We start from the raw sequence: 12,906 nt of genomic DNA on the forward strand, positions 1-12,906 counted from the left end.
TGCCGCTGCCGGAGCTTAACTGCTGAGTCGTCCTTATACTGTGATTGTTGTTTAGTTTCAGCAAAGAGGATCGAGTATTAAAGAGAGTTACTGTCAAAGTAAAATGTGTAATCACAGTGCATAGACTGCCATCTCTCGACACAGGCTTAAAACTTTTGAACCTCAGTTTTGACAATTTGGCCCATATTCTTAGCTTGATATGTTTTAAAATATCAAATATTAATATTAGCGCCATCTAGCCGAGCGTACCCCAAAGGTGTATCGCCATCTAGCTCACCGTACCTTTTTCTGTATGGTTTTGGGGTACGTTTTTTTCTTAGACTTTATCGGTCTATACGAAGTTATATAGGTCTTTGGTTTCAGGATCAAAAAATAATAATTCAAAAATTCAAAACTATTTATTTGTTTACATTTTGTACATAAAATCTTACAGTTGCTGGTGTCTCCTTGTAAGTTATTTGCGAAATAACCTGAGTGTAGGATCATACGCATATACCCAGGATTCGTCACCCGTGTAGATATTATAAACAACTTTTGAGTCACCGCCGTTATATTTTTGCAGCATTTTCTTACACCATTGGACTCGGCCCACCTTTTTGGTCTTCAGTTAAATTGTGCGGTATCCAAAACAAGTTTTTTCACAGATATTTTTTTTTTTATTAATGCTTGTCATTAGAGATGGGCCGAATACGGACTTTGCCGAATACGAATATTCGGCCGAACATTCGGTTCAGCTGTTACCGAACCGAACATTCGGCCGAATATTCGGTTCCGCCATATTTTAAATCCTAGCTTAGAGTTAAAAACTTTTCAATGATTGGTAATGTTTACTAAGGATCTTAATTTTCCTATAATTTAGTGCATAAGAAAATTTTGGTTTTTGTTTTTTAAGCTACGTTATTTGTACTTTTTTACATAATTATTGTAGGTTAGGTACTCATATTTTAATGCATTTTCAACTCCATTTGGTGGTTCCTTAGAATGCTGAAATAGGATGTCATTATCCGTTGAATTACGCAACAACTTACGCTATTTATTTACTTTGTTTATTCGGTAAATATTCGGCCGAATACGAACATTGAAAAACTTGTCGAATATGCCGAATACCGAATATTTACCGAATATTCGGCCCATCTCTACTTGTCATACATATGTCTAGAGTCGCCTTTATCTCACGATGACGATTATATATTATGAGATGAGTTTTCACACTGTTTCAATATTTTGTGGAACAACGACCGATTTTGGGCGACCTTTCTTAACTTCGTCCGTGAGAATACTACGGTCACATATCGGTCACTGGCGATCAAATATATGAAAGAGGCGCGTTCCTAGCACGCAGTCTAAGCTCGTGTAGGCGAACGCGTACTATGCTTGTACGAGATATGCCAGGTCGACTGTTCGCGTTTTTGACAGGCGGTAACTGTGAGGTAACGAGAGGGGGTGTGCAGCACTTTCAGCGGGAAGCGGGAGTGGCCATACGATAGTAATCTTTATTATACTGTGCTACGGTCCCGACTGAACTCATTAGCCAGTGAAACACAGTGGTTTTCGACGGAGCTCATCACTAAAAGTGGAATTTAATTTGATCTATGCACTCTTGTTGCGACAACCCACGCCGAAATCGTAATAAAACATATCACGAATCTTTTCACGTGTGAGTTCCATTCTTGCTGCGACACTTCAATGATGACATTTGAAGATGACACTTCAAACCCGCCAAAAACAAAAGACTAGCGTACATGAAAAAGGAATATAACGGCCAGTATTTAAAAAAACCGGCCAAGTGCGAGTCGGACTCGCCCACCGAGGGTTCCGTACAAACTTTCTTTCAAACTACCTAGTAAAAATAATCATATAACTCTAATGACTTGACTAGAAGACAAAAGTATAGGCATTAATGAGTATTATTGTGTATAGCGCCATCTCCCGGTCAATTTGCTAACTAATTTGCGCGACCTGGTTTTTCAGGGATAATTCTTTATAATGTTAACCGATTTAAACAGTTTTTACTTTATTGGACAGAAGATGGTTTACGTAACATCTCGTATTAATTTGAAGTACGATATACATCCGCAAGGGTGGGTAAATTGAAAGTAAAAATCTGAAAAGTTTTTTGTGAATTAAAAAAAAAGTATTCAAAATACAAACACGATTATATTTTTCCTGTAATATTTAGCATAAAACCAATGTTTACTAAAATTTTCATAATTTTTCGTTGGTAAACTTCGGAGATAAGGGGGGGGGAACGGTATTTTTTTTACATTTTCCTTCAAAATTCTTTTTTTTTCCACAACAAAAAAATGATAAAAAATAGCTTATTTACGTTCAATTTGAGCTCTTTCCAACGATACCCCACTTGACCTAGTAACTTGAAATTTACAGTTTGCCCCCCTTTCATTTTGGCCATTTTCTACAATTAAAATTAATATATTTAAAAAAATTATACTTTCTATTTGTAGAGGTTTACAATGTTCATAACTATTCCAAATTTCAAGTTGATAGAATTAGTAGTTCTCGAGATATTTAGGAATGTGACAGACGGACAGAGTCGCACCATAAGGGTTCCTGTTGTACCTTTTTGGTACGGAACCCTAAAAAAACATTCGAATGCTACGCAAGAGGTCCCACACACTGTCTATAAATGATTCAATCGCGAATCCCAAAATCAGTAACATAAATAGCAGCCCAACAAAGGCGAGTGCCGAAATAACGGTCTTCATTGTTGAAGTTTCAATTCGAAGTGATGATGTCTGTCTATGCTTTGGTTTTTATAGTATCTGACGTATGTAACTAATATTTATGTACATATGAAACGACTTTATATAATGAAATAGTAATGGTTACTAATTAAAACACACAGTTCATGTATTAAAGGATGATTAAGAACTTCCGTATCTTATACTAATGATAATTGTTATTTTTAATGGTGATTTGATGATTTCTATCATTATACACGGTGCTCGTGAGCATTGTGAGATATTTATTCCTGATCCCATTTTAAGACTAAATTGTCATATATACTTTTGACGACCGGTGTGGCTTAGCGTAGTGACCCTGCCTGCTACGCCGCGGTCCCGGGTTCGAATCCCGGTAAGGGCATCTGTTTGTTCCTGAGTGATGGATGTTCTTCTATGTATATAAACATTAAACATTGTTGGTTGTTTGAGTGTTATCTGTGTAAGAATGTCCTATAATATTTATTTATTTTTCATCACATTTGCTATTTAAAGGTCTCATTGCGTCTACGTGTACTGAAGAATAATGTACTATTTTATTTCCAAGGGAGTAATGGATTTAGTTTTAAAAAATATTACAATACTTCAGGCAAAGGATGTTTCAATCAGCCAAGGATTTTTTCATCACATTTGCTGTTTAAAGGTATCATTACGTCTACGTGTACTGAAGCATAATGTACTAATTTATTCCCAAGGGAATAATGGATTTAATTTTAAAAATTAATACAATCCGTACAATACTTCAGGCAAAGGGGATGTTTCAATCTGCCAAGGATTTTTATTGCACAACAAAAATTTGACTATTAAGCTATAAAATATATTATACGGTATGAAAAATGCATTTTATTTATGTTTTACAATTATTTCAGTGTGTTTTGCATTTATTTCGTAAAATTTAACTCAGATAATTTGTTATAATTTACAATCTGACAATATGCTCTCTACTCGCGCTTGACCGCGGGCGTACGCGAGGCACCCACCGTTGCCTAGCAACGGAGAGTACAACAGATAAAAATAAGTACAATTTTAGTTCAATTATTATGATTTAATGCTTTTTTGAACGTTGCATTTAATTTATATGCAGTATTTTCGTGTTTGTTTTCGTTCAAAAAGTGTTTGTTATCAAAAACAATGGATTTAATATGAATAATCTGATGTAGATCAAGATAGGTACACTACTGGTCGCAACGCCGCCGGTTGAAGGTTTTGCCTTATGACTGTTTCCTCTGTATTTTTCTCTCAAATGTGATGAAAAACATTGTGTGTAACTCGGGGAGTATGAATATTACTAACTCGAGTCTTTAAATCGCTCCGGCAAGCCGTCGCGATTTAACTTCCTCTCGTTAGTAATATTCAACTTCCTCCCCTTGTTGCACAATGTACTATTGTTGCACAACCAAAATTTGACTATTAAGCTATAAAAAAATATTACGCTATATAAAAATTGCATTTTATTTATGTTTTACAGTTATTTCAGTGTGTTTTACATTTATTTTGTAAATTTCACGCAGATAAATCGTTATAATACTTATAATTTACAATCTGACAGGAGATTGTGGCGGCCATCTCGATTCTCGCTTGACCGCGTTGCCATAGCAACGGGCAGTACAACAGAAACTTCAATAAGCCAGCGGCTGTCGCGAGTTATACACTCGTTGTCAAAATCCCCTTACCTCAGGGGAGGTAGGGCATAGCGAATGATATTCCGCTTTGTGTGGTAGGGCACAGCACAGCGGACATCGTCTCGCTCGAATCTAAAGCAAAGCCCAACTGGGGAAGTACCTCCACCTTACAGAAGACCGCAGCCAAATAGCACTAGACCCTACTCATAGTGTTGTGTTCCTGCCGGTGAGTAAGGCTGCCAGAGCTCAACGAGGGTGCGGTGTGCTGATGACGGGAGGAGTTACGGAACTAATTTGTTCCGTCTATTGTCCTTTGAGTCGTCGGCAACCCAAACCCTCCTTTGAACTTGTACACTCCTTTTTGCTGTGTACTTAACACACCAAAGGGGAGTGTACAAGTTTCTAATGGGATGGCAACGCACATGTGACATTCTTTGAGTTGCAGGCGTCCATAGGTTACGGTGACCGCTTTCCATCAGGCGGACCGTATGCTTGTTTGCCACCGACGTAGTATTAAAAAAAACCTCCCTTGTCGCACAATGTACTATTATTTTCCCCTCACTAGCTCGGAAACACATGTTTTGTCCTTTAATACCAGCGGGCAAAAACGCATTTTATCCACTAGTGGGTAAAGTAATTTGACCTTGAATAAAATCAAATTAATTGCTTTAAAATTGATAAAAATAGGTGAATCTAGTAATAAAGATGATTTACCACCTGTGAAACTACTGGAAGCAGTGATAAACGCATTTTTTGCGCTTTAGTTTCCTCGCTATAGTGAGGGGAAAAGTTTCGTGTTACACTCGGGTGCAAATCTATTTTACTTCTCGTGTGTTAAAAATCTCGCAAGTTCAGGATTCTATTCTCGAACCGACTCGGTTCAACTATAGAATCCTTTTACTTGCTCGTTTTTCAATTCCACACTCGGCGTTAAAATACAACTTTGCCCCCTTGTATAACAAATAACTATTTCTCAAACATGCAATGAAATATTGTCTTTACGTTCCTTAAAATGGGCTGGGAAGTATCGCTTTTTGGGCGCAACAATATATACCCACTTGGCCGGAAATCCTCATTTTCCCGGCCTCTGATGTAATGTACTATTATATCAGCCGTATGTAAACATAAGGTGAACTTTCAGAGTACTCCCCGCCGTCGCTCGCGCCGGGCTGGCTGCGGCCGCTGCGCCAGCGCCAGGCGGCCGCGCTGCGCGCCGAGCAGCGCCGCGGTGCGGCCGTCGCCAGCACTATACCTGTAGCCTCATCCGCCTACCTTCCTAGACTATAATAGGATGGTGTGGTAAGTACCTAAACTTTTATAGTGCAAAATGTTTTCCCATCGCATTTTCACGGAAACGCCCGAAATGTGATTAGATTAGATAGATAGATTTCTTTATTTCATGATAAAAATTACACTATAAGTTTGCTACATGTCAAAATTATGTTTATCTTCTCATCATGATCGTTAAAAATTACGTAATAAATTCTAAATAAGAATAATTGTGTCTCTCAATAAGGATCGTCATTTACAAAGAAAGAAAATACACATGCCCAGCTAAATAAAATTAATAAATTAAGTTACAATATCATAAAATTATCACAAAGCAAGAAAATATTATACAACAAAGAAAAATATCATAATGTCATCGCGCGGTCGTTAAAAATTCAAATCCATGTACTCATTTACAGAGTACAGCGGGCTATCTAACAAAAGGTTTCTCGATTTGCTCTTAACAGCAATTCCCGTCAACTTTGTACAAAAATTAAGGGAAAAGTTAAATTTGTTTTTATTCATTCCTATTTTGTTACCAAGATTTTGTTGATGAATTGAAATTTTATTAAGTTTTATTTCGTCATTAAGGTTCTCTAGTATCTATATTTTCTTAATTATAACAATTATCCTGTATATATCTTACGAAAGTCGAATTATATTACTAAATGTTGGTACACATATTTAAAGTCACACACAGGTCGAACGCGATTAATTAACATTATTTTTACCTTTTTTCCCAACGTTTCGGCCAGGTTGCACTGGCCGTGGTAACAAAATAAATGTTGGTAACAAAATAGGATCAATTAAAATTTTCTGACGTGGCATTGTACAAAGTTGACGGGAATTGCTGTTAAATGCTTCGTCACATGGCTCGTGTGAAGTCATTTCAGCCAGACTCAGTATAAGAAATATTGACGTTGATTGAAGTAGGTTAGGGCGTTGCCCCCCAATGCCCCCCTCTAGCTACACTCTACAGCCTTCCGAAGATCTGTTTCTCACATAATACTGACGTGTTTGGGTTCATTGAGCTCAGTACAGATTCAATCCTAATAGTAAAAAAGTGTATGTAAATTGTTATTTCACAAGTCCGACCCTCTATTGCCGAACAATACTGCCGGGCGGCTGTAGCTAACACTATACCTGGGCTCATCCGCCTACCTTCCTAGACTATAATAGGATGGTGTGGTGAGTACTCGCTACGCTCATGGTTCGCTTTATACCCTCTGTGGCCGAGCAGCGCCGCGGCGCGGCCGTCGCCAGCACTATACCGCAGGCCCATCCGCCTACCTTCGTCGATTATAATAAGAAAGTTTTAGTACGTCACATGCATACAGCGTAGCTCATTTGATCGGAGCGGTAAAGCCTTCCGAAAGTCCGAAAGGTCGCAGATTCGAGTCTTTATTGTGTGTGATTTTTTTTTTCATTTTTTCTTTATTTTTAAAAGATTTGTATAGCTCGCGGGCGTTTCTGTTTGATAAAAAAAAAATATGTCTATTCAAAACACAACAGCACAAAGTAAATTTTAGTACTTATTGTTATTGTTTGACGACCGGTTTGGCTCAGTCGGTAGTGACCCTGCCTGCTAAGCCGCGGTCCTGGGTTCGAATCCCGGTAAGGGCATTTATTTATGTGATGAGCACAGATGAGATGGATGTTTTCTATGTATGTATTTATCTATTTAAGTATGTATATCGTCGCTTAGCACTCATAGTACAAGCTTTGCTTAGTTTGGGGCTAAGTTGATCTGTGTAAGGTGTCCCCAATATTTATTATTATTTTTCTACTCCAGCACTTAAATCTGTCAATTAGATTATTGTCAGCGGTATCCAAATTAAGTTCATTTGAGTAACGATGAGCAAGTCTATTTGTCTATAGGTTCATAGGATTACGGCTAGCAGTAATCATATGAATATAGGAGTTCTGTTAATTTTTTTTTAAAAGCACAACTTCCATTTATCAGGTATGTTTTCATTTACAGTAATAAGTAACTTTTAATAAATAATATAATATTTAGGTTCATAATTTAAATCAAGATGAAAAAATAAACTTAAATGCGTTTTACATATTAGATATTGCAAAACAAAGGTAAAAATCATAAGTTTATCCAATAATTTTAAATTCGACATTTAAATATTCTTGAACGCAACCACATTTTTCGTAATTGAAAACCGGCTTATTTTCTATTTCTCTTGTCTGTGGTATGTTTGACATTTGTAAACTTATCACGAAACTATTTGAACTATTTCGGTGGTGTGTAGTTTGTTTTAATTCGACGTTATTGTGCAAAAACATAAGTAATTATGAGTGATTCTGGTGAAAAATGCACTTCCGAAGAAATCAAGGCTATGGGCGCTCAAAGTGACTGACAATTTGTTACATGAAAAGTCAGATAAAGCGTACCAAAAATGTTATGATTGTTTTGACATGGAAATTGCAAAAAAATGTTTCAACTTTCTCTGAAACGGCGTTGTTGGCATATTTTGAAGAATTGTGCAACAAGTTCTCGCCATCAACATTGTGGACAGAATACTCAATGCTACGACGATCCACACAAATATTCCCATTCATTACATGAAGTAAGTAACTAACCCATTTTATTATTCTCGAATAGGTATGTATGTGGCTGTCGTAGAAAAAGTATAGTATACAATCGTAACATTATGAAGGCTATAAAAGTCTCGTACCTTACTTAGGCCACTCGGCAAGCCTTCGTGGCCTAACCGCGGTACTCAACTTTTATAGCCTTCATAACGTTACCGTTATATAATATACTATTATTTTATTTGTTGCAGGGTAGCGAAATGGGGCGGCGCTGGCGCGTGGTGCGGGGGGCGCGCGGGGGACAGAGTTGCCGCTTTACGAGGCACCCCGCCAAGGGACGCGCAACACGCGAGGACACTGTTAAAGAGGCTAGGACTAGAACGGTGAGTTATACACTTTATATGTACATTCACTACCTATACACTTAATATGTAGTAGGGAAGCGAAATGGGGCAGCGCCCCATTTTGGGTTTAGCACAAGGGACATTGTCACACGGGTCACACCTCACCACGTGACACGCAACACGCTAGTACACGTCAAAAAGACGCGTACAAGGACTGTTCGTAAATGCGTAGTTCGTATACATCATTCATTTGTATACTTATTGCAGGGTATTGTAATATTTGTAATACGTACTACTGCTACCCCTTGCATGCTAGAGTATCGGTGATGGTGGAAAAACGTTTCGTATACATATAGTATACACTCCTATCATATATTGTGGAGAAGCATAATGGGGCAACGTAGGATAAAAGGAGCATAGAGTATATTGAATAGTATCAGTCAAGATTTTCGAATGCAGCGCCATCTATTATGAAGTTACTACAACTTTTCATGTGATGCATAGCCATGGCGGAATTTTAAACAGGTTTGATGTTCTTCAACCAGTCACGTAAATAACTATTTCAACACTGACTTACTTGCCAAACAAATTTAAAATGTAATTATATATCTAGCGAAAAATTTGTACATCTAAAAGTACTTATACATTTTACGACAATTCGTTAGCCAGTTTGCGGGGGTAACAGTGACATCTAGTGAACAACTTGCACACTACGTCATGTAATTGTTTCTCACGCCCTCTATCGTTGGGTTTCCTAAACATATCCTAAGTACATCGGTTTTACTATTTCCTTTGACTGAAAACACCGTGAAAAGGGGGTAGGAGTGTTTTGTTTAAGGCACACCGGAATAGTTCATATTAGTACTCACTATTCTCCAAAGTTGGGCTCCTTGTTGATTTATGTGTACAACAATTATTCGTTTCTTGCAGGTGGACATACTGTTTCATCGTGTCCCGCTTGGCAAGATATACGTATTAAACAAACGGGACCACGAGAAATTAGGTAAGGATGTTTCCCTATTTGAAACATACATAGATACATACGTACACATAATCTCATGTTTCCTAAATCGTTACCATAGATTAAATACATAATATCTGGACGACCGAGCTTCGCTCGGTTTGTTTCATAAATAAATTGACCACATCATATCTATCCCAAAAATAAATAGTACCTACATCGAGCGAAAGAATTCTCAGTCTTAACAACACAACTACTCTACACGAGATAGATGCGTTTCGCCACAAAAGCTCAAATAGTGTATTTTTCTATTATGACTTGACCTGTGTCGCCATGTCAGTCTTTTGACAATAAATAGTTTACATCGACCGAAAGAATTCTGTCTTAACAGTACAATACTGCACACGAGATGTCGCGCGAAGAAAAACGCATGAAAACTCGGTGGCGTTTTCCGGGACCTAAGGATAAGTTAGATCGATTTTTCACCCCCGAAAACCCCCACATAACAAATTTCAGTGAAATCGTTAGAGCGGTTTCCGAGATCGTCGGTATATATAAATAAATAAATAAATAAATATACAAAAATTGCTCGTTTAAAAGTATAAGATAAGAATCTTATATTTATTTATTATTTAATGTCGTTATCGACTTATCTTGCATTGTGCATTGACTCTAGTTACTTAGGCCTGATATTATGGCATTTTTAACCCCCGACGCAAAAATGACGGGCTGTCATAAGTTTGACGTGTCTGTCTGTGTGTGTGTGTCTGTCTCTGTAAAGTGTGTGTGTCTGTTTGTTTGTCCGTCCTTCATGGCAAAACGGAGCGACAAATTGTCGTGATTTTTTAAGTGGACGATAGTTGAAGGGATGGGGAGTGACATAGGCTACCTTTTGTCTCTTTCTAACGCGAGCGAAGCCGCGGACAAAAGTTAGTAAGAAATAAGAATAAGATTGTGCTAAAATATATAATTTTGTCAGGTATAAAGCTGGATAGCGAGTGTAACATCACCAGCGTCGAGCCCCACTCGCTGTGCGCGCGGGCCGGGCTGCCTCCGCCAGGCCGCTGGGCACTCACCGAGGTCAACAACCAGCCGCTCAGCCTGCTCAAGGTGAGTCCCGGGAATCGAACACCACTTGGTAGGTCGACAACTACTGAACCACATTGTGAGTGAATGTAACAACCGGCATTGAACATTAGGTTAGACATGGAAAGTTACATGAAAATTTGTCGTAACTTAATAATAGATGGCGCTGCATTCGAAAATCTTGACTGATAATTCTATACCATTGACGACCGGTTTGGCGTAGTCGGTAGTGACCCTGCCTGCTACGCCGCGGTCCCGGGTTCGAATCCCGGTAAGGGCATTTATTTGTGTGATGAGCACAGATATTTGTTCCTGAGTCATGGATGTTTTCTATGTATATCAGTATTTATATATTATATATCTCGTTGTCTGAGTAGCCACAACACAAGTCTTCTTGAGCTTACCGTGGGCCTCAGTCAATCTGTGTAAGAATGTCCTATGATATTTATTTATTTATTTAAATCAGTTGACCGTGAGGTCACTCAATTCGATTTCATATAAATTCCATATTAGCAAGTCTTTCAAACTCGTTTTGACAGTTCTTAAAAAGGAGCTGTTTTGACTAGGAGGCAAGTAGCCTATTCCATATCAGCAAATCGTTTTGACAGTTCTTAAAAAGAAGCTGATTTGACTAGTAGAAAACTAGCCTATTCTGAAACTTAACAAACCTTTTTTTTTCAGGGATGCGAAGAGGAAATGAACCGTATAGCTGCCCACGGCACAGAAGTCTCAGTTCTCATTCAACCATCAGCTTTAGTGAAGAAAATACGCGCGGCGCTCAAACCTAACAAGACTTTATTAGGTCTTAGATGAGGCTCATAATCGTATGGAAGATTTGTTTGTTTTTTCTTAGGCAGCACAGTGGGTTATTTCAGCAAAGTGACTTTGACACTTGACAATCGGGTACTTTCCTTCTTGCGTTATCCCCGCATTTGCCACGGCTCATTGGATCCTGGGGTCCGCTTTGACTAATCCCAAGATTTGGCGTAGGGCACTAGTTTTTACGAAAGCGACTGACATCTGACCTTCCAACCCGAAGGGTAACTAGGCCTTATTGGAATTAATCCGATTTCCTCACGATGTTTTCCTTCACCGTAAAGCGACTGGCAAATATCAAATGACATTTCCGATTATCCGATTTAATGTAAAAATAGGTGAAATAAGTCAATCACTGATGTGTAAAGAATCTCTGATATAGCATAGAGGAATAAATAAGGGAAGATTTGTAACTTCGTACATCAGTAAATGCAAGACATCTGTAGTGACATCTAGCGTCATTCACGCGTCATATAGCTTAAATTATCAGCACCACTACTCGACACTAGGTGCCAACAACGTCTGCCAAAAATGTAATATTAAGACAATTTACAACATATCTTATAGCGTTTACGGTGAGCTTTCCAAGCCGTAATTGCTACCGACGTAGTATTAAAAATTGAAAACAGAGTACTGATTAATACTATTGTAATATTAGCTTGTTGAGCATTAAACTTTTTGTTCGTCGCGACATCTATTGACAAGTAGCAGTACTGATAATTTACGCTAGTTGACGCGTGATTGATGCGTGAATGACTAGATGTCACTACAAATTCATCAAAACCTATATAACTTCGCATTTACCGATGTATGAAAACAACGCTACCCCAAAACCATACAGAAAAAGGTACGGTGATTTAGATGGCGATACAGAAATCGTACACGCGCTAGTTTTATTACATTGCGGTAGTTGATGGCTGTGCAAAATTGTATGCAACCTCAACAGCCCGCAATGTAACTTAAATCGCATGCGAGTTCCCACGCCGTCTAAATCAGGCCTTATTCCTCTATAGGTATAGGCACATTTGTAAATACACGTTCGAAATGAGGCTCATATCCGTATGGCATATTTTGGTTGTTTTTTCTAGGCAGCACAGTTAATGTAGATTTTTTAAATCAAGTTTTACACGTAAAAATTAGGCTAAAGGGTCTTTGTGAATAACCTATTTGCTAAAAATCTATGATGTAGAATTTGTATAGAAACATCGTCACCCGGACCGAACTTCCTTTTTTACGCACTTGTATCGTAATGTACTATTGTACACCTTCACTTATACGTAACATACTATTTAGAAGGGTTAGTGATTTTTGGATTTCGACTTTTAATATGTACGTAATAATAAGTGATACGTTTTTGAGTACATTTTATCGATAGTATATGTAAGTATTTTATAACGAACGACCAAATTTTTCGAGTACCGTTTTAAAACGAAATAAAATTAATATGGTAGTATTTGCAGTCCAGTTTTAAATATATACAGGGTGAATTTCGAAATTACAATTCGAGGCTAATTTTTATCAACAAT

The 12,906-nt window shown here is 37.9% G+C and overlaps 1 protein-coding gene across 2 annotated transcripts; it reads left to right on the plus strand.

The window, feature by feature from the left end:
• Positions 1-5,528: 5,528 nt before the first annotated feature.
• On the plus strand, positions 5,529-11,570 carry LOC125239432. 2 transcript variants are annotated; one of them, XM_048147003.1, is made up of 5 exons: positions 5,529-5,659; positions 8,425-8,556; positions 9,448-9,520; positions 10,458-10,588; positions 11,246-11,570. In XM_048147003.1, exons 2-5 carry the CDS (start codon positions 8,434-8,436, stop codon positions 11,375-11,377), a joined length of 459 nt encoding a protein of 152 aa, XP_048002960.1. In that variant the 5' UTR covers positions 5,529-5,659; positions 8,425-8,433; the 3' UTR covers positions 11,378-11,570. The 2 variants fall into 2 exon arrangements, with proteins under 2 accessions (XP_048002960.1, XP_048002961.1); XM_048147004.1 differs by lacking the exon at positions 5,529-5,659 and adding an exon at positions 6,771-6,817.
• Positions 11,571-12,906: the final 1,336 nt, after the last annotated feature.

This window comes from Leguminivora glycinivorella, chromosome 25, assembly GCF_023078275.1.
Source record: "Leguminivora glycinivorella isolate SPB_JAAS2020 chromosome 25, LegGlyc_1.1, whole genome shotgun sequence".
Classification (NCBI taxonomy): Eukaryota; Metazoa; Arthropoda; class Insecta; order Lepidoptera; family Tortricidae; genus Leguminivora; species Leguminivora glycinivorella.

Excerpts from the sequence above, each read along its gene's own strand:
- LOC125239432 (XM_048147003.1), top strand. The coding sequence starts at position 8,434 with ATGGGGCGGCGCTGGCGCGTGGTGCGGGGGGCGCGCGGGGGACAGAGT. Across the intron at positions 8,557-9,447 it reads AAGAGGCTAGGACTAGAACG|GTGGACATACTGTTTCATCG; the intron begins GTGAGTTATACA and ends CGTTTCTTGCAG. Across the intron at positions 9,521-10,457 it reads ACGGGACCACGAGAAATTAG|GTATAAAGCTGGATAGCGAG; the intron begins GTAAGGATGTTT and ends TAATTTTGTCAG.